Genomic DNA, 21437 nt, shown 5'->3' with positions numbered 1-21437 from the left:
AAAAACCACCAGCTGCACCAGTTCCAGAAACACAAACAATGACAAATGCTCGATAACCATATTTTTAGGAATGTCACTTATTTTTCTCTCTACCTGATCATAAGTATCACCAGCTTCCCAAAGTGCAAAGACCTTTAGTTCATCTGGTGAAGCAGCAGTCTGTGGAGGAAACTGAGAACAAGAGGCTGTTAAAAATAACCATCTATTTAATGAGTTCGCTTAATGATTCTATGATACAGTATCCCTGGACACCTATTACTGAATGAAAACAGTCATTGCCATGTAATAAGAACTGCGGAAAGAGCATAAGCTCCTACCCCATTTCACACTGAAAGGGGTAACTTTGCTCTGGCAGCCCCTGTGCCTGCTCAGACATAGCTGTCCTGCAGCCACAGGGCAGACCCCTTGTCACTGGCCCAAGTACTTCAACAGAAACATGATCCATATCAAACCTGTCCTGCTGGGGTGATCCTGCAGCACACAGAACCCAAAATAAGGAGGGGCTAACTATGGCCTAGGGAACAGGATGAGCACCATGGCACCTTGATGTGTGCCTTGGTCACAGTGGGGTAACCCACACCAGTGCCATGGGTCATGCTGCCGTGCCTGGCACACCACCAACAATTGCAGAGCTTTAGGAGGCAACTGCTGGGCATACTGGAATCCTGTAAATTCTGCATGGGGACAGTTTCCCACTGGTGGAGGGTCAACCACCACATACCAGAGCAATCCCAGAGCTTGGATGTTAGCCAGTATCTCATGGCAAGATGTCTAGATTTTTCCTGTCAGCAGTGTTTGCTTCCAGACCATCCAAAGCAGTATTCAACTGAGAGCACCAAGTGCATTGCAGGGTATTTCTGGAGGTTTTTACATTTACAGTGGCAGGTTTTAGAGATACGGACTCTATCCTGTATTTATCTGCTTCACTAATCCCACATCAGCATTACCGAAAAGCACTGTGCTTCTGCCTTATTTGTCACCTCTGTTTCGGGACAGACTACAGGACTCCAGAAGACTGAACTCCAACGGACAGTGAACCAGACATTTGCTCATTTCAGGCTCCAAAAATGAAGTGGTTTGGTTTGTTGTTGTTGCTGCTGTTGTTGCTCCAACCCCCCCTCCCCGACAAACTAGAGAAATACATTTGTTTTTTCTAAGGCAGAAGCTTCATGCACCTGCACACAGGAAGGAACACAACTGTCCTCCCCTCCATGCCCCAAACTCCTAAAAAAATAATTTCCATTTGCCTTAACATTTCCCCTTGAAGCAGTGACTAGTGAGCAATGCTGGAATATGCCTTGACTCCTGACACGTCTCTTCCTGTCTGTCACTAATCATTTATTCCTTTCTAACTGCCCAGACAACCTAAATCAATCACCTATGAGAAGCTAACAAGCCAGTCCTATTTGTTCCAGTACCTCACAATCCTGGCTGCTGGTACGACCCAAACCTTTCTTCCCAGCCTTCCTCACACCACAACAAAAGACCTGTGCATCACAGAGTAAAAATCATCCTTTCACATTTTGCCTCTGCTCTTGTTGCAAAAGGGAAGAGTTTAGGCCAGTGGGAGCCGCCTGGTGGGATTAGCAGCTTTGTCTCTCACATTGGTCCAAAAGAACAGAATATAACAAGGTTTTACACTTGGTTCAGAGCCAGGATTCAGGTTGATTAGGCTCGCAACACTTGACATAGATCTCTTCTCATAAGAACACTCATGTTTGAGGAATAATCTCTCCTGTATGCTTTTAGCACAAATAAAATAAAATACTTCAGCTTCCCTCCAGAAAAGCACTGCAACAGGAATGGCAAAATGCAGGGCACCTGAAGCACCCAGCCACAAGCTGTGTTGCTCCGAGAAAGTCACTCAACACAGACCCAGAGTACAAACTTCTCCTTCCTCAGCCACATGTCTGAAACACAGCTGTGTTTACCTGGCCGTTCTGTGAGGAAACAAACCAACACAATACTTATTTGGGAAAAAAAACCCACAGAATTTCCTCCTCTTGTTCAGCCTTACTTGGAAACCTTTGCAAACACTGGTGCCAACAGCACCCTGCTCACTTGCTGCTGTCACACAGCCTGTCTGCAGGAGCAGGAAATGCCATCAGCGGCTCTGAAGACACATGCTGCTTTGCCCAAACAGCTTTACTGTCTTGTCATCCCCTGCCCCTTTGTCATTTTATGTTTGTTTCCTTAGTCTCTCCAGCCTCACCTTGAAACAGCTCTCCACTGCCTTAAAATCCTTCTTTAAAATATCTGCCCTATGTCCCTTCCTACTCTAACTTCCCAGAGCTATGGCAGGTGTTGTAGGAGATGAACTCCTGTCCTGGGTCCCCAGAGCTGCCACATTCAAACAGAAGCTCTCGGGGAGGAGCCCTTGGCTTTGGGATGTGTCTCAAGCACTGAGCATGCCCTAAAAATAGTCACTGCGATGCAGCTTTAAATTATACCTACACCAGACTGAACAGGGCTGAGTCTGCCAGAAAAACAAACCTATCAGATGGAATGATCCTAGAGGTAAACTGTTGAGCTTCTCCCTCCAGGAGCGTGGCATGGGCACTAGCCCAAAAGGCTGACCGTAAGCGCGGGGCTGCATTCCTCTCCTGTTACCCTAGCCTGGTTACATCATTTCCTGATGCCTCAAAAATATCCTCAAGTTTTGGGCAGAACTTTGTCACTCCAGAGACCACAGGAAGGGAGCCAGCAGGAGCAGGCCACCCCCAGGCACCCCCACCAGTCTGCAGGAAATGGGTGCAGATACTCAGAAGCTGGGGCTGGAGGCAGGCTCAGCCTGTGCAAGCTCCAGACACTGATACGGTGCCAGCATCTGCCAAGGATGCCTCTGCTTGCCCCCTCTCCAACGGCAGCAGCCGCCCTTGGGTGCATCTGCCCAGGACTTGCTATTTCTTTGCCTGTGCTTTTCCCTCCCACTTAAAGACACTACAAAGCCCAGGCAAGAACAGCACCCACAGGTGTCCCCATAGCCTCATAATAAATATAATAAATCCTGCATTCTCCTGGTAAGGTTTCAGTTGTCATTTTCAGCAACATGTTTTCTATAATAGAGAAGCATGCGAGCCAAGAGTGTCTTCGCTCCCTACAGAACATCATTTTAATTACCTCAAATCATTGATTTTTATCACCAAAGCACTTTCAATTACAGAAAACTAATGAGTAACTATGAAATCCCACTTCAAACAACCCCCCAGGCTCTCCCTGAGCTCAGGCACTTCTGTTGGGTTCTGACAAAATTGGCCAGGGGAACAATCAGGAAACGCCAAAATGCATGAGCCCATGCAAAGAGTAAAACCAGCCCTGACACCGCTGCCATCTGCACAGAGAATCACGGGGAGGCCTGGGGCAATGATTTACACAGCTGATAACACCACAGGCTCACGCAAGCTCCTGCACAAGATCTCAAGTTTTGCAGTAAATTCTGTGTCAGCAGAACTTAAACTTACAGCAGCCCCCCAGCAAGAGATGTTCCAGTGACCACTTCATCTCTGCCAGCCTCCTGTGACATGGTTTTCCAGACAGAAGGAAGTTCCCGACCACCTCTCCTTGGGAAGATTTTATTTTGGTTGTTTTTTGAAAAAAGAAACTATTCCACTTTCACTCCTCACAGCCTGAGTGGATGGAATAATTTCCAAAATCCAAAAATTTCCAAAGCAAACTAGTCCCAGTCCCAAGTAACAGAGCAGCAATGACCTCAGCCATTTACCATCAGCATGGCAAATACATACATTACTCCAAAGGACAAAGGAGAACATAGCCAACACTAAGAGGCAGTTCCAGGCAAACACTACCCCAGGACTTGGAAGCTATCAAGAGAGACAGCAGAAAGTACTGAAGTTGGTGGACTCCCTGGTGGCATTTCAAGTCTGTTACTTGGTTCCCAGGTGCCACAACACGTACTTTGGACACAACTGAACATCTTATTTCTGCCCCCCCTGTAGCAGCCCTTATTCCTTAGCTGAGTTTCAACTCCACGCTCAGGGTTTCTCTTGCCAGCCTGCCTGCTTCCTCCTCTTTCTGCCTTGCCTGCTCTTTCGAGCAGTTCACACGTCTCTTTTCCTCTCTCCCCAAAGCCAGCTGACTCCCAAGCTTTTTCTGGTTGCATCCCAATCAGCACTGCCAGATGTCTTGTAAAATTAATTTCCTTTCAGGCTCTTTCCCACGATGTCGAATTCCTTCTCCTTTCCTAAGCAATCTACTATCACACAAACCTGGCTCTGTCTCACGCAATCACACATGTCATTTCCATGAAGACAAAGAAACACAGACACCTCTGCACAGTCTAGAAAGAAAAGGACTGACCCAAGAAACCTGCTGCAGATATGGTCTGTCGCTTCCCAGAGTGCTCCGCTGGACGTGCCTTGCTGCTCCCAGGCAGTCAACACCACTTTTCCTCCCCCAACTGCATCCCTGTCCCTGAGAGCAGCAGCTTGTGCAACTCCAGGAGAGCTGATGGGAACCTGGGAGTGCCTTGGATGCTGTTAACAGCAGCAAGCTGGGACAGTGAGTCACTGCAGCCCAACAGCCTGGCCATGGAAACAAAGCTCCAATGACAACTAGGCTACGCAGCATACCACAGAGCAAAGCAAGCAAAGCACAGGGTCTGCCAGAAGCAGGACACCAGACAAACCTCCAGCAGCTTCAACATATCCAGTGTTGGACCGTTATTCAGTCCACCAGCACTGGACACAAACATTGCACAGCTCAGATGTTTAACTGCCCCCCTCCAGTTCCTTCTCCCTGAAGTACACTGAGGGAAAAACATACTTACAGGCACCAAAATCTGTTTACAGCCAGTATCCAACACCATGTCCTGTAACATTTTGTCTGAAATGCCACTGAACAATGTATGTCCTGGAGGCAGACTGGCTAAGTGAAGGTTAAATAACCGTTTAAGCTCACTCAGGGTGAGTACAAATTGTTTCTTAAATGTTGAGGACACAAATGCCTTCAGTTCTTGGGCTACCCGGTCAATGCAGCCTCCAGACAAGTGGCCGTTTATAGAGTCCGTGGAGTCTTCCTCTGCATGGAGGCCGTTGACAATACCGTTGTTCATGCCCTCAAAAGCTGAGGTATCCATTGGCTCCTCATCACTCACAGGCTCCTCTTTAATGCGGACATTGGAAACATCCATCTTGGCTGAGGTGTCATTTGATTTCATCTCTGCCTTTTGCTTCTGGAACTCCTTCTCCAGCTGCCCATAGTTCTGTTTGACTTTTGCTTTAGCCATGTTGACCCTTTGCTCCCCAGAAACCAGCAACAGATGAGCTAGTAAGGAACAAAAGATACCATAAATCTCACCATAACCTGGGCTCCAGCCCTGCAGAATGTTTCTTGAAGGTCTCATAGTGAAATAGAACCAGGAAAAATCATCTGGTTGTAAAATCCAAGGCATAAACCCAGTATGTTGATTAGAATTCACTTTAGTTCTGCATTTTTTTGGATGGGGTTATTTTGGGGGGAAGGCTATGTTTGTTTTTTTAAAAAAGGTAAACATGTTGACAATTGTAAGCTAGATGTGTGGGGAAGGGTGCTCCAGCCAAGGAAACAGAAGGAAAGATCAAGTGCACTTGTACAGTCATTAGGGCCTTTACTGCAAATCGGGAAACCGGGATACAGGCTGCTTATACATGTCTACTTGTGACCCAAATGCTTCTTTGCCCAATAACTATTTATTTTTTCTGAGTATCTAGTGATGCACCAACTGCCAGAGCCAGCACAAGGATGTCATACAGGAACAGCAAGGACAGTGAAGGGGTTAACAGTGAACCTGAACACCCTTTTAGCATGAGGTACACAGTATGAAAGTCTGAGACCTTCTTCTTAGTATTATTATCCAGGGATGGGGAAAAAGGGACAAGAGGGAGTCCTTTCCCACGCAATCCTGTGCCTCTCCCTGTGTCCTCTCCACATGCAGCTATCCAAAGGTGAAAGGAAGGGGCACGTTGGCAGCAGAGGAATCCAGTCTCAATGCCAACGGAAGGAGTGCTGTGTTTAAGGCAAAAGCATGCACAGCACACACGTTGTTATCTTCTCCGCTGTTAAGTCTCGCTAATCCTCTCCAAATAACCCAACACCTAATCCTTCCAAGCAGATCAGACACAGGGTATTGAAATGGATTCATACGTTTGTTTGTCAGTTCTGCTTATACTCTTCATTGGCTCCAGTCTCTGGCAATGGGCCAAATGCTTAGTTAAAACTCTCTGGAATCTCAAGTTTTCACAATCTTCTAGGATTATGGAGCTGCTACTTTAATACTTTCACTGGCATGCATGGTGGAAAAGGATGTCAAAAAGAGACAGCTTCACACGTCCTTACAGCACCCCCTCCCCCCATTCTTCATTAATTGCTCAGCCCTCAGCCACACCACAGAGGGCCTAGTGCAAAAAAAATCACCTCACACACAGTTTGCAAATTGAGAGGTGAGAATTACTAGTGTGCTGGCCCTGTCCTCTCTTCTTGAGCTGCTTAAATCCTTACACCATACAAGCTGCCTTAAATGAGCAAGTGGATAACAGAATCAGCTGATTCTACGCTATCAAATAGCAAGTCCACAGTGCCAAGGAATCCTCCCTGTTCTGCTACAGGGATGCTACAGTAAGCTTGTGTCACCCCAGCATAAATGATGTTAGTACAGACCAAGATGTGTCTCAAATAACCCAGAGGAAATCACAAGAAAGGAAAAATATTAAAAAACAAGACCAGTCCCCACCACATTCAAAACCAGAGAGAAACTGCAAAACATCCCAGGAATATGGAGGGATGCATGTCCTTCAAGGTGATCCATTTACCTGATTGTGCCTCTTGTTTCTTTGGTGTCAAGTGCTCCTTTAAGAGATTATAGACCTTTTCTAATCTGAAAGACAAAGATAAAATACACCAGGACAGTTTCAGTTGTTCCGCCTGCATGCAGCCACACCAGCTTTAGCCATTAGCTAGAACACTCCATTTCTTCAGGGAGCCAAGGAAAAGGAATGACTTGAATGATGCAGTGACACACCCCATCACACCACTGCCTGGCAACTGTGAGGGGTAAATCTTCAAGGAAATACAGATCAAATTATCTATCAATGTCTACAGAAACTTTGTTCTAGATAGCTATCTGGTTTTAGCTTATTCCCCAAAATAAAACAAGTCATTTACTTGGCCTGAACGCCCATCCACAGCATATGTTGTCTCTGAACTATATCTGGATGCTTCTTAACAAAATCTTCATCATAAGGGAGCATGAACTCCCAACCTTTGTTTATTCTTGCCACAGACATGTGCTCTAGGAAGTCTTTCACATCTTCTGGGGAAAGCTAAAAGAAAAAGAAAAAGCATAAATACTATGGAAGCCAATTTACATGCAGCAAAGGGCATTGTTCCATGAGACAGAATGGGCTGATTTGGTATATACTGGGCACCTCCATGAATACACACCCAGCAGAGTCAGAGACTCATCCTTCTCTGCAGCACCAATGCTTTCACACAATGTTAAAAGCACAGCACTTCACAGAGCAGTGGTGATCAATCACCTGAGAGTCAAACAGCTCATGGCATGTTTTGAGTAGAGAAGGGAGTTTCCAAACAGAGATTAAAAGACTATTGTGAAGAGAAGCATATTCTACAATATTAATCTTATTTTAGAGCTGCAGGTCGGAAATGCTGTACCTACACACAAACAGCTTTTAAGCAGCACGGGATCTTGCACTGCAAAAATAGATGGTTTGTGCATAAACTGACTAGTGTTTTATCATTTTACGGAAATTATTTTTTGTCCTCTTTACTTAATGTTTCTCATTCATTTGCCATAACTTGCCAGCTTTAACAGAATATTCAGGTGTCTGATTTGCCTTAAAGCTTTTATCTAATACTGACAACTAGCAAATGCCAACAGAAGAGTTGCTCTTTCGTAACACACACAAAGCAGAGTAGCTAGTGTGGACAGCACAAGCACACATCTGCTTTCGTGCACGATCAGTCAGCTGAACTGAAAAACGCGTTCAGCTTTCCACAGAACCAGATGAGAAGACAAGATGCATTCCAGTGGCTCAGCTACAAGGCCAGTCACATCCTGTGGAGTCGTGGTAACTGTGGGAGCTGCTCAAAACATCTATTTAAAAAAAAGAGTATGTATCTACACCTGCTTCAAAGCAAAGGCATGCCTGGTGAGCAACACCGCAAGTCAGCAGTAATGCAGATGCTGTGAAGCTGAGAAAAGGCTTGCGGCCTACTGACAATGCCCAACACTTATCACCAACTTCTGATTTAGGAAGGGAAAAACACCACTCACTTTTGTAACTGCTGCCACTTCCTTTCTCACAACCCAGCGGTCCTGTGTGAACTTCCACATCTAGGAAGGGAACAAAGGAGAAAACCTTAGTAACTGTATTTAGCAGTTGCTGTACTGAAGTTGTAGTAATGACCCTGTTCAATGATGCTACCAGAAAAATGGAAACCCCATTCCTTTCAAAAATGTGGAAGTAGGTGATTCTCAGCCAGGCAGTGGGAAAACACTTTCTGGCCTCTTCTGTCCGCAAATGACCATGAACACGGTATGAAAGGCTTAGAGTCCATGGTCTAACACGCAGAGAGGCAGCTGCTGAGAGTGCGCTAACAGGATACATGAGGCCTTGGGCAGAACACTGTCTGAACATGACCTTTGATTTCTTCCTGTCTCCATTTGAATAGACTATTACCTCTTTTAGTCTGCATGTATTAATCACGTTGTGAAGAATTCAAAATCTCATTACTGCTGATTTCTTCCTGCCCTACATCATCTATGCATCCTCTCTGATTTAGCTTCTCTCTGCCCACAAACTCACAAAACCACCAAGCTCACTTTAGGGCACAGGGCATTTCTGTGCACAAGAAGCTGCTGTTCAAAGGAAGCAGATCTATCAGCTCTCCTTGCACAGAACTCTGAGGCAGCCATTTCGCATTAGGCCCTCTACCCTCAACTGGAGCCAATGGTATTCATGTCCTCTGAATTTATTATGTGAGAATCTGGGGAAGAAGCAGAAGCCTTCAGAAAAGACACAAATTACTCTTCCTACTCCCCAAAGTATAGCATCGAACAGGTGGACACTAAAAGTCACTACTGACCATAAATATTTTTTAACCTTTAATTAATATTACTTTACACAAATATAAAAAGCCAGAAATACTGATGCTTTATATTTTCTAACATTTTTTTCCCTGCTGTAGAGGTAATAAGCAAATTACTTGCCTTTAAGATCTACACAGATTCATTTCTCATGCGAGGTATATTTGACATAATTCAAATAAAAACAATTTACCTTTATATCTTAATCACTAAAGCACTACCGCTTACTTAACTGAGCATAATAATTTCTGTCCCTAGAACTTTACGCACGATGTGTCACCTAATCTGCTGTATCCTAAAGACTTATGCCACTGGGTCACACCTGAATCTAGGTCTCCATATGGCAGTGTCTTGGGCAGACATCAAGATGCAATAAAAAGTCAGTTTCAATCACCATCAGTTATATCAGTAGTACAAGTAATGTCCTTACACATCTCTTGCACAGCATTCTCCTGTTCAGAACTAAGTCTCATAATAAACAAAATCTGTAAACAAGGGGAACAGTCAGGTCTAACTGAAAAAAAATGAGAGCAAAGCACTCGTCAGCTTCTCTTTGATGGGGCAGAAGCCATAAACTGAGTATGAACTTAGGAACCATTCAGGAACTTAATTCTTTCCATGGTCAGTGAAAAACACAATGCAGAGGTTGTTCCTTCTTGCTGTGGTTACGTGTGTGTTTGCAAGACCTGTATTCATTTCAACTTCCATGTGCAGCCACTGCTCACAAAAGGTGCCTGGGAACAAAGTCCTTTCACTGATTAGCAGCTCTGGGGAATAAAGTCCTTTTTAAAGATCAACAGTGCTTGCTCAGGGAGCACAAGGCTTACCCACACTGCCCTCCTGAGATCTCACAGTCCTGAGCCCACAGAACTGGATCTGGAGAAACAAGCTCTTTATTATCCAGTCCTGGCTTTCCTGTAAGCCCTGCATTGTGGGGGCTATGTGACAGAGGCTCTGCAGCATGCATTAAAAGGGGATGAATCCTGTTAATGACAGATGATCTGAACCTGCCAGCCAGCCACAATGTCAATCTACACCAACACTCCCATGACAGACTTGTAACAACACATTCAGGATTAAAGTACAAGTAATTTCTTTGGAGGAAACACCTTACTGCAGCAGAGCAGCAGAGTTTTGCAATGCTGTGGCCTCTCAGGCAAACTTCACCTGCACTTTCCTTTAAAAACATCAAACAGTTTTTTTATACTTACAACAAAGTCTCTCCCTCTACAGAGGACTTCTGCAGGGACTCCACTATGTGGACTAGAAGTGTCTTTTGGGTAGAGGACATCACTGTTAATTAAAAAGGAAGATGGGTTAGTTACTAGGTATTCCAGAAAAATGGCACTGGTGAAGGTTAACATAATAAACATGTCCTTCCTGTTCTGCAGTTAAATTATACCTTTATACAAAGCATGATTCTCAATAAAGGAATTAATATTGGTGTAATTACACCACTGCAATTACACTAGTGCAGAAAGGCTTACACTAGCAAACCATAGCCTTGTGGCTAGCAGATGTGTGCAACACAGGTACAAACTCTGCTTTGTTCTTGCAAAGCCTCTCCTTCCTCTGACTGGTGTGAACAAGATCAGAATGATCCTAAGAAATGCTTAGGCTAACCTGATATGCAGCCTTGAAGGCAGCATTTAGCCAAAATGCTGGCGTATATAAGGGGTTTTTATTTCCTTCTCAGCAATCAAGAGCTTAAGAGAACAATACTACGAAATGTCATGCTCGAACCAAACAGCCCTAAGACCAACACCACCATATGTCCTTGTCTGCTTGCAAGACCAACTGGATGACATTTGTTAGCATGGTCTCCAATGCCTCAAAGCAACCCAGGTTCATGATCTTGATCCTACCCAGGCCTAAGAAATGGGTGCCCTCTCCATTTAAAGCTCCAGTGTGTGCATGTGCTGCTCTGTGCCCAACTATTCCAAACACACCACATCCACTAGAGATACACACATCCTCCTTGGATTAATAGCAAAAAATCAGCTATAACATAAAAACAATCTGAATGCTAATGTACTGTCTTTTAACTTGCTTCTAGCTTCCTTCTGTAATGGCTGGAGGGACAGCATGGAATTGCTGTAAAAACCACTCATGTTGCTAATACAGGCCTGTATCACAACAGCTGAAACACATCCTGCTCACAGACTCGGACTGGTAGCTGGTGCCACTCATCTTAACACAGAGAGCTATTCCAGTGACTGCAATTCTCTGCATGCAATGCTCCACTCAGGTTAAAAAACAAACAAAAAAAAGCATCATACTGCACTTTAGACTTCAATTCCCATTGGGATGCTTTATCCTTATAAACAGGAGGATGGTACAGAATCCATTACATGTGTACGCTCAGTACCCCACACTTGACTTATTAAGCGGGCAATGCCTTCTAGAAGGTAGCTTTCAGCTGACAAAAGCAGCATCCATGGATGAACAGCAAAGTGACTGCACAAAAATCTTTCTTTCACTGAATTTAGCTAAAAAATCCTATAGCTGACATTGGTTTCAATTTCTGTGTTTATATTTTACACTAATCTCTGGAAGAATTTGGGACAGTCCCCTCTGAAAAGAGCACAAGTGAAGACAACACCAAAAACCTGAAATAACTCAAATGCAAATACAGATTACAACACTGCTCAGCCATAATTTTAGCTGAGGTAAGTACTACGGTATTATCCTTTAACAGCAGCCCTTAGAATTTTGAATATCTGACTGTCTAAAAAGCACCAAACACTAAATCAAGATTTTACAGTACTGAGTTAAGAACATGGCTGCTTTGAGACACAAGTAAGAATAATATATAAAATCCATTGTTCTTATCCTCTCCTTAAAGCAGAAAACCATGTCCTGGTAACAAAAGACGAGCCATACCTCTTCACCACCCAGTTTCCCTGGACCAGCATTGCCACCTGCTGTATACAGCGGAGAACTGCTGTAGAGTCAGTCCCAGAGCCTAGCAAACTCATCAGATTTGCAAACGGCATGACCTTCACTGAAAGGCAAAATACACACCAGATTAAGGATTTCTTCAACACACACGATGCACACGATACAAACATAGATTTATAAATCTAGGATACTATGATTTATGTTGAACTTCATAGTCAAAGCTGTATCTTAGGAAAAACCCAAAGCCTAAGTTTTACCAAGTCTCTCCTGCATTACAGTTATCATCTGTTCTAGAAATAGATGCCAGTGTTGCATTAAAGTTGATTAGCGTAACTGGTCCCAAATCAATGCATTAATAAAATAATAATTAAAAAATCTATGCCTTTGGGAATATTTGGAAACAGAGATACCTGATAAAGCAGGAAGCTCCTGAGGCAAAGTCCTCAGGATTTGCTTTCATCAGATAGTAACGCTGAAGAGACAAAATAAAATTTCTAGGTAACCCTCAAAGCGTGTACTACTGAAAGCTTCCCAAAAAATGCTGAAGTGCAGCTTGTTGCATTAACTTTCAATTTATGATTCATGTTCAGACCCCGCATTCCAGGAGATATCTGCTGAAACAGATGTATCCAGAAAGCAGTCATCAGATTAGAAATTATTCTAAGAGTAAGCTGACTGCAAACATATAGAGCAGCAGTTAGATCTGGTGTTACTGGTCTTCTCTGCTCAGCAGGTCTTTTTAAGGAAAGGCTTGAGATTTGGATTCTTCATGGAATCAGAAAATCAGACAGACTGGTGGTATGACAGAACTGGTACTACTAGGAAAGGTACCTTATCTGAGTCAATTAGAAGTCACAAAGTAAAATGCAAATGTATTACAAAAGGTACAAACCATTCTTCATCAGGATCTTAATCTGATCGGCAAGTGGTAAAGTTCTCAGCTGGGCCATAGAAAGCACGTTGCTGGGAGCCATTGGTTTGTCACTGCAGATAAACAAGCAGAGTTGCAGCCCATGAAAAAAAGCATTAAGCCAATGGGGACTTTGAACATTCTGTACAAACACTTACTTCTCTTCCTCTATGCTTGGAGGCATCAGCATCATTAAATATTCACTAGAAAAGAAAACACATCCTTAAAATGCTTGTCTTGGGACTTCCCAGGTTTAAGTGCAGTTATTACTTGATCAGAGCAATCCTACTTGTGCAAACCTACAAACACATATTAGCCTGAAAAGACAGCTCTACCCATTCCTCTCCCATCTTCCTCCGTATATTCAGTACTAGTAAAAACTATTAACATTCATCTGCCCAAAGAGAAGGTATGAAATAAATGGGAGTCAATCTCAGCTCTTCTGTACAGAAGAGGTGTCCAAACTGAGGAACTGCAAGAGTAAATACATTAAGCACAGGAGCTCTGACACAGCAGTAAGAGCGGTCATGTGAAGTCCCACAGACACAGAGAATGAGGCCAGTGAAGTCTTTTCCACCCATGTAATTACCAGTGTCTGTGAGGAATCGGATCCAAATGACTTCTCAGAACACCTAGCACTGTTCCACTGAAATGTTAAATGTTAAGAAAAACACACCCACACCATTAAACAGGGTCTTCCAGTTATCTATTACTCAGGCATGGTTGTTAGCAGATTACAGCAAAGCATTAGTATTGACTGCATCATGGGAAGATTCCTGTATAGCTGCAGTCCCCAAGAAACAACCGAACAAGTTTCAAGTAGTTTCAGGTGTCTCTCAAGTCACAAAAGAAAGTTTTTATAAGATTTGCTAAAAATGGAAGTTACTGGCTTCAGAGCTGTAATTTACTTTAACCAGAAAGAGCTTTTGTTTTACTTTTCCTTTACAGTATTTGCAGTCCCAATAATGCAGGGTTGTGATAACATACAAGAGGCCACAATCCCAAGTGAAAACAACTAGTTTTAATATCAGAGAACAGGGAAACAAAGAAAGCAAGTAAGTTGAAGACTAGTTTGTTTCTGTATTTTTCAAACAATTCAATTTTTATCATGGATAGACTTATTAAAGAGCAAGACTTCTAAAAAATATACCTGCTTATTACTCTGAAAGCAATCCCAACAAATCACAGTAATTTCTGTAGGAAGCCATTACCTGGGAGATTTAATTAATTCTGTGTTTTCGGCAAGGCCATGACCCTGACTAAACAAATACTGGCGCTCATGTTCAGAACGGCTATCCTGGAGATAAAAAAGAAACCAAGAGTCACTGCCACATACAGAAAACATACAAAATGCCAGAGCTGGACTCCTCATTCCAATATGTGACCACCCTGTCATTACTACACTATTCAAGCCTTCTAGCTCACTAATTGATGTTCTGCTTTCACTTTCTTGAACGGTGCTCATGTGATGTGGGAATATTTCTGTTGCTATGACTTTGAAATCTCCTGACACACATGCACATGGGTCAGACAAACAGGATTTCTGACAGTCAGCTGACTGGGATCCCCAACTCTTTCACAAAGACCATAACCACAAAGATCATAATCAAAGACCTGAATAATTCTTGTCCTCCCTTTATGTTTGTCCAACTCTCAGTTTTAAACCTTTAACAGTATGGAGACCCCAAAGCACTATCCACTGGAGGAGGTACAGAGCACTGCAGAGTCTTATTCAAGCCTACAGACCTACTTACTTTTTTTCATTATCTTTTGATGATTCCCCAATTCCCATGGGCCCAGATTTAAAAATAGTTCTAGACTTGGCTGAGCCTTCAGGCCCTGGCAGCTTCCTCAGCAGCCAGCACACACTTACCTTCAAGCCATAGTAATGTAGGTGAACCCAGTGCTCTTCCGCTTGTCTCTTCTGCAGGAACTCATAGGACTGAACACGTCGTTGGCGAGCTTGTTCGGTTTCGGGGCGGGAGAATCGTACCTAGAAGATTTGGCCATCATTACATACGGACGCAAAACCCTCAAACAAAACACATGCGTTATTTATTTGGTACGTAAGTTAACAGATGCTAGGGGCTCTAGCTCAAATGAATCACCCCTTGCTGTCAGTGCCATCTTTATGCTTGTGTAAGAAGGGGAAAGTCCATCTTGCTTCCCTTCTCTCAAGTCCAGGTTCACCAGGGCTAGCTGGTGTTTCCTGTCCTTTTATTTGGGTATGAATTATCATGCTTTCTTTTGAACTGTTGCCTGAACTGTCATAAAAAGAAAATTTGGACATACAGTAATTTGCTTAACATCATCTTCAGCTTCATCCTGAGATGAATCACCACCTGCCAAAAAAATACAACAGAATAAACATATCACTGCAGTAAAAGAGCCAAAGCCAATCTGCAACTGTTTGGGGTTCCAAACAGGAAGAAAAAGGCACTAAGAACTACATAATAATGGGTTCAATCTCAGTTTGCCAAACTAAGCAATGTATGACAGTGCCACACTGCTCCTATGACAGGGGATACTGCTCCCATGGGCTTTGCAGTGCAACTTTTCAGTGGCAGCGGTGACACACTCCCTACTGCTGCCCTTTGACACTACCTACCACCTCCCATCCCTCTGTCAATCCCCTACACTGTGCCCACAAAAGCATTTACACAGCTATGCTGAAAATAAGATCGTGAAACAATCTGAGAGATAGCCTTATAATCAGTATGTTGTTATAATAAACATCTTCAGAATATAATTACTCTTACCAGCAAAATTATAGAGAGAAGTTGTATCTCACCTCCCAAATGAAAACACAACTCGTGGAGCATTTACCTTCATTAGCAGCTTCTCTTTCTCGGTGTTTTGCATCAGCCTTGTCCAAGTAGGTGAAGCTTGGCCTCAGCTGAAGAATTCCATGTAGTGGAGTCAGGTGAAGTTCACCTGAAAAAGAGAATTAACATTGGTTAAAGTAATTTTTTTTCCACTGCATAAGGACAGCACTTCTCACCATCTCCCTACCTCTGTACAGGCACAGCTTCAATTGAATATAAATATTTAATACAGTAAAAGATAAAAAAGTATTGAAGTGAAAAATTCATTCAGTGCTTCAGATTTCAAAGAAGTATGAAAGACCAAGACCTATTTCTATTACTTTCCATTTTGGGTTGAAATCAGATCCTGTAGAGAGCCACATTTAGGCTCAAATCTGACCTACGGATCAGGAGACTCCTAGTGAAACAGTAATCACTGAAGACAGTCTACATATTTTCATCTCAAGTGATCATCAGATCAAAACTCTGTGATGGCATTAGGAGACAAGAGAGGGGCAAAAAGTGTTGAACAGGAAAATGAGACACACAAGTAGATTGAGATAGTAACACAAATAACAATGATAAATCTATGCTACAAACGTGTATTATTTCAGTCCACCATGCACTGTTAAGATCCTGGAGGCATCTACAATCTCACAGGGTTCTTAGATAGTATTTACAACTTTGCTAGAGCTTCTCAAAGACTCTGGGGTCACTGATAAGGAAAATTTTTCCTCTCTTTAAAGACCTAACAGCCAATCAAAAGCCAGGCTGAAAAAAAGAACAAACAGGTCTTATTTTAACACTGAAATGCATGTTTCACTGATGTGAGGGGTAAGCAAAAGAAACTCACCTTTTTTATAAACAGCAGCTGCATAGCGGGAAACATTACTCGCAGCTTGCGAAGAGCAGAAAGTTTGCTTGTCCATCAGCTTCCTGCAGACAGATGAATGCTGTGAGACTGCATTCTACAGACAATGTGGCATATAGATGTTAAAGGTCTGGAATCACCAATTCTCAAAATGGATATCAACAACTGCAGTAAATATATATCCTTCTCTTTCTGTTTGCAATTCATAATTCATAAAGCCCACTAAAAAAAATGTAGGCTACTTGCTATGTAACAGTGTCCAAGGCACACCCCAAGACTGTACAGCCACTTCTTCTCACCTTTTCCTGAAGCTCTGGTGGACATACATATATCTATGCCCACCAGAAAAAGGAAACAAAGGCAAAGAGGACACCTACGAGGAGTAAGTACTTGTTTCATCTGTACACGTGCCATCTACATTGAGAGCAATCTGTTCTCCCTTGCTGCGACAGTAGTTAGGATTCAAAGTGTCAATGGCCATTTCAAGTTCAACCTAAATAATACGAAAGGAAAGATAGCTGATTACCATGGCAGAACCCAAAATTTACCAATTAAAACTCAATTCCACACTTGCTAACATTTCCGTAAGTTTACAGCAAACAAATACGTAAGCAGCATCATTCAAATCCACAGGGCAAATCTCATTCATGAAGTTGGGCATATATATTTTTTTTGTAGGATGGGGGCATTTAACACTAAGATAGAGATATATAAACTCCCATGTAAATGAGTGGGAGCACAGAAACTAGAGTGCTTTAGGCAGCCTTGAAATATGCCTTTACTTTGTTGGATACATTTCACTATCAGTCTAGCTTCCTTATCAGCACAGATCAAGTGCATAAGCAATATCCTTCAAGCCTTTCCATCACTGAGGATCCATTCAGAATCTCTCAGATTTAAGGTATGTTTCCTTCTAGTCTGGATACCAAGCAGTATAAAGTAAGTATGTCCTTTTTAAAGGCAAAGGCCTCGATTCCATTAAGTTTTGGACTGCAGCACTTATCACTGACTTCATAGTTATTCCTGATTTACACTGTGGGAAGCACAGAAACAAGCTCCAAGCTTTTAGTTTACAAGGAGAACCACTCCTTACCTCAAACTTTAAACTTCAGTCAAATGTTCAAAAATAAGCATTTTCATGCACAGCACTTCTCTTTATATACTATAATACAGAATATATTTTCCCTTGGAGTGTGCCAAAGCCCTTATAAATTTGTATATCACAGCTACTGCCTCATTTTTTCCTCCTATTTATGTTACTCATAAACTGAACTAGTTACAAATCCCTCCATATGACAGCAGATTTGCAAGTCTGCACAGGGCTTACAATGCAAACGTTTCCTAATGTTAGTAGACTTCCTGAACACAACATGCATCTTAACTTCAAAGTTCACACAAGCACTCTCCTTAGCCATTTCCTAGAACAAAATCCTAACACCACAGACATCTATTTCTGCATTTTTTAAATAATGCTGATGGTTCACAGCCAGGCAAGACAGAAATCTAGATGCACACTGACACTGAAAGACAGAGCATGCTTGCAAATCTCAACCCTTTTCTGAATATGGTAAAGACATTCTAAATCAAGCTGTAATAGCACAAGCACCTACAGACTGAATTAGCATTAATTACATTTTCCTGAGTGACTCTATTTTATAATAAAAGAGTGACTTTTTTTTCCATCATGACTTTAATTCCTCTCTTTATAAACTGCTCTTATTCTAATATCTACTTTACAGACAAAATGAAAGACTCCCCCATACCTCCAAGCACAGAGATTTGGTCTTAGTTGCATAGTTATAACAACTTAATAGCATTACATGCTTAAGTACATTCTACACCACACAAAACAAATTTTACAGACTGGACCCAAATGATGACCAACCTTTTGTTGCTTTGGCTTTATCTTCGCTGATAAATGTGTAACACCATCGTATGTCATGGAAGCTGGACGAATAGGATACTGGAAAACAAATCCACTTCATAAAACCTTTTTCATGTAAAGATCAAAGAACTTCACAGAAATTAACTCAATCTTCCCTGTCCCCTCACATGCAGATCCACTTGCCAGATGGATATAAGACATCAAGGAAAGAAATTACTTGACTCATTTGTGAGTCATCAGTGCATTTGGGAGTATGACCTAGAAAGTCTGCTTTCCCCTCAGTCCTCTGCTTTTGTCACTACACAGCCCCCTTCCTGTGTCACATTGTGTCCTGTCTGTAAAACTGTATCACACATTAGTCCAGCAGAAAAAGCAAATGTCAGAAGCAATTAAAAACCCACTCCTCAGCATTAACTCTCCGGAAAGTTATTACCTAGAACTAAATTCACAGGACATGGGCCACATGTAGCGAGTTGGGACACCACACCCAGGTTTAGCTACACAGTGGCAGACTTTCTGAACCATTTGGGAATGGTGAGTGGACACTCTGGCATCCAAATGAAATCTTCCAGCCACAGCAGCATCCTGCTCAGAGCTGCCATTTCTCCAGAACACCCACAGACCCCATCACTGACCAACGTGCACTCCTGACATGGAGCAACTGTAGGCATCCCAGAGGCAAGGCTGCACGGCCTGGTCCAGTGTGTCTGGCTGTCTCCAGCTGTGCTCAGCTGGCATGTGCCCTGCAGAAGATCTCTACAGGAGGCAGTGGGCTTGCCAGTGAGCATCACTGATTTGTAATGAGCATTTCATCCAACAGCCTTAAAGGACTTCCCATTGTGCAGATAGGAGGAGTGAATCACAAGGATAAAATTATTAGATAGATTCAGTGGCAGAACGGAACACTGACCTCTACCTTCCTAACGTATTTCCACCTTCAATCACTACTTTGTTTTATCTCCACAACATAAGGGGGCTCTTCTGATGACCTGCACTGATAATGTTTTAAATAAGGCCAGTTCTAAAGAAACGTTTGTTTAGTAAAGACGGCAGAAGTCAGTGATGACAGAAGATGGCTAAGAGACTGTAGATTTATCCAAGCCACAATAAAAAGACACAATCTACCAAAAGCTCTCTTTTAAGATGGTTAAAGGGAGTGGCTTAATGCCAACTCTGTGTCATAAATGACCACTCATCTCTTGGCAATGATTTAATACTAAATATTTCAACTAACTGAGACCCAAACAGGCTTGCCTATATCCAAGATCTTGGCAGGCTGAAGCAGTAAGGAGAGTTACTGCTCCTTGAATTTATTTTAAACAAACTGTCACTGCATAAAAGTTAACTGAAATACCTGAAACAGATACAGTTTTTCCAGCAGACTTCTGGCCAGGAACACGTCAATCTAAAAAGCAAAACAAACAACTTTCATCAGATGCCAGCTGTAATTGATGGAACCTCAGATAAAAGCACAAACCCCAGAGCTCAAATACTGACAATTTTAGCTTTTCATCACAAATTTGAACTTAAAACACATTCATGACTCCCCTGCCAAAGGTCTCCTCTCTGCTGATTTTGACATGAAAATTCTGCAGTTGGCCTTTTAAAAAACAAACAAAACCTCCTGCTATGATGAGGCAGCAGACAGTGGCTCTGACTGGTTTATTTCTCTCTAAGGAAACCTGGCACACAAATCTGAAATGAAAGAGGAATTTCTGTTTTCTGAGGAGCTGAAGTGAATCTGTTACCACAATTCTAGAAAGAGGATGACATTCTCTCTTTGGCAGTATGACTGAAAGGTAACTTCATAACTAGTATTTCGTTTCTAAATGAAATTTCTGAATTAGACAAGAGAAACCCACATCCCAAATCTGAATCAATATTAGTATCTTGCCACCAGCACCTAAAATCCACAGATGTTTAATGAATATCACATACAGATGCTGCCATTTTAGGTACCTTTGGACGTACTCCTGACAATTCCCACTCCTTTTCTCATGGCTTTTCTCTTTATGAGTTTGCCCTTCTTTGTACTTCTTGTATGTAAATTCAGACATAAAGCGAAGTCCAGAATCAGAATATAACTGCTTGTTTTAGCAAAAGGCATGAAACATCTCAGCAGATATTAACTCAAAGTAATTCTGATTTTTTACAGCTCTCGGAGACATGCAGTAGTCACTGCACACAGAGGTAGAAGCAAGTTCCCCACCTGTGTTCCTCTTCTGCCATGGAAAGATTACAAAGGGTGAAAAACCCAAGCTGCATCTGCCAACATTGACATCACTATTTTGTCAAAACAGATACCATGTGCCATATACTTGGCCCATATAATGTATTTTCTTGCACAAAGCAATCCACTGATGTTGATGACAGGTTGTTTCAGCAAAGTAAGAACACTGGGAACTATAATAATAGTAATTTTTAAAAGTCTCATGTACAAACACTACTGTCCCATTATACTTTTACCTCTTGTATAATTGGATCATCTTCCTCGTTTGCCATGCTAGGACACAAACAGCTTTTTTCTTGGCTTATTTCTTGGCACAACCTGAAAGAAAACAGAAATGTCATATGAGTCATTACATCTGTGCCATGTACCACATGTAGCCTAGAGTATTTGTTCAGGTTAACTTGGTTCCTTTCAGTGGTAATCTGTTTAGTCTGTTTTGTATGTGTTTCCACGATCAGGTCCCTAATACTCCAGAATCTTGGCTGACTGCCACCAAATTTAAGAAACAAGCAAATGTCTCAAAAATAGGTAAGTTCTTGTAACTTCTCTGAAAGCCAGTAGTCATGTAAGAAAGAGAGCACTAAGTAAGTACTCCACTAAGCAAAAGACAGACCTTTAGTACTTGCATAAAGTGTATCTTTTCTATATTGTGTACCTTTAACACACAGGTAGCAGCTTGTTTTCCAGCCAGGACATCTACAGTGCACTGACTGGTCAGCCAACATGCATGAGC

At 42.4% G+C, this 21437-nt stretch overlaps 1 protein-coding gene across 4 annotated transcripts in view; it reads right to left on the bottom strand.

Moving 5' to 3' along the window:
• POLR3E (polymerase (RNA) III (DNA directed) polypeptide E (80kD)) overlaps positions 1 to 21019 on the bottom strand; it is a 24538-nt gene extending 3519 nt beyond the window's left edge. For 3 of the 4 annotated variants that reach the window (XM_010189436.1, XM_010189437.1, XM_010189439.1), the window contains exons 1-18: positions 20941 to 21019; positions 19829 to 19879; positions 18475 to 18552; positions 16967 to 17082; positions 16572 to 16654; positions 15741 to 15848; positions 15207 to 15256; positions 14788 to 14907; positions 14126 to 14211; positions 13073 to 13117; positions 12897 to 12988; positions 11987 to 12107; positions 10315 to 10396; positions 8291 to 8350; positions 7159 to 7316; positions 6807 to 6871; positions 4787 to 5283; positions 94 to 171 (exon numbers count right to left, since the gene is read on the bottom strand). In XM_010189436.1, coding sequence (XP_010187738.1) covers positions 94 to 171; positions 4787 to 5283; positions 6807 to 6871; positions 7159 to 7316; positions 8291 to 8350; positions 10315 to 10396; positions 11987 to 12107; positions 12897 to 12988; positions 13073 to 13117; positions 14126 to 14211; positions 14788 to 14907; positions 15207 to 15256; positions 15741 to 15848; positions 16572 to 16654; positions 16967 to 17082; positions 18475 to 18552; positions 19829 to 19879; positions 20941 to 20976 — 1926 coding nt within the window. In that variant the 5' untranslated portion in view covers positions 20977 to 21019. The remainder of the gene's footprint in view (positions 1 to 93; positions 172 to 4786; positions 5284 to 6806; positions 6872 to 7158; positions 7317 to 8290; positions 8351 to 10314; positions 10397 to 11986; positions 12108 to 12896; positions 12989 to 13072; positions 13118 to 14125; positions 14212 to 14787; positions 14908 to 15206; positions 15257 to 15740; positions 15849 to 16571; positions 16655 to 16966; positions 17083 to 18474; positions 18553 to 19828; positions 19880 to 20940) is intronic. The other variant, XM_010189438.1, reaches the window with a different exon arrangement.
• Positions 21020 to 21437: the final 418 nt, after the last annotated feature.

The sequence above is a fragment of the Mesitornis unicolor genome, unplaced genomic scaffold (assembly GCF_000695765.1).
Source record: "Mesitornis unicolor isolate BGI_N332 unplaced genomic scaffold, ASM69576v1 scaffold51957, whole genome shotgun sequence".
NCBI classification, from domain to species: Eukaryota; Metazoa; Chordata; class Aves; order Mesitornithiformes; family Mesitornithidae; genus Mesitornis; species Mesitornis unicolor.
The sequence above is the reverse complement of the archived record's forward strand: the minus strand, read 5'-3'. Positions and strand labels throughout refer to the sequence as shown.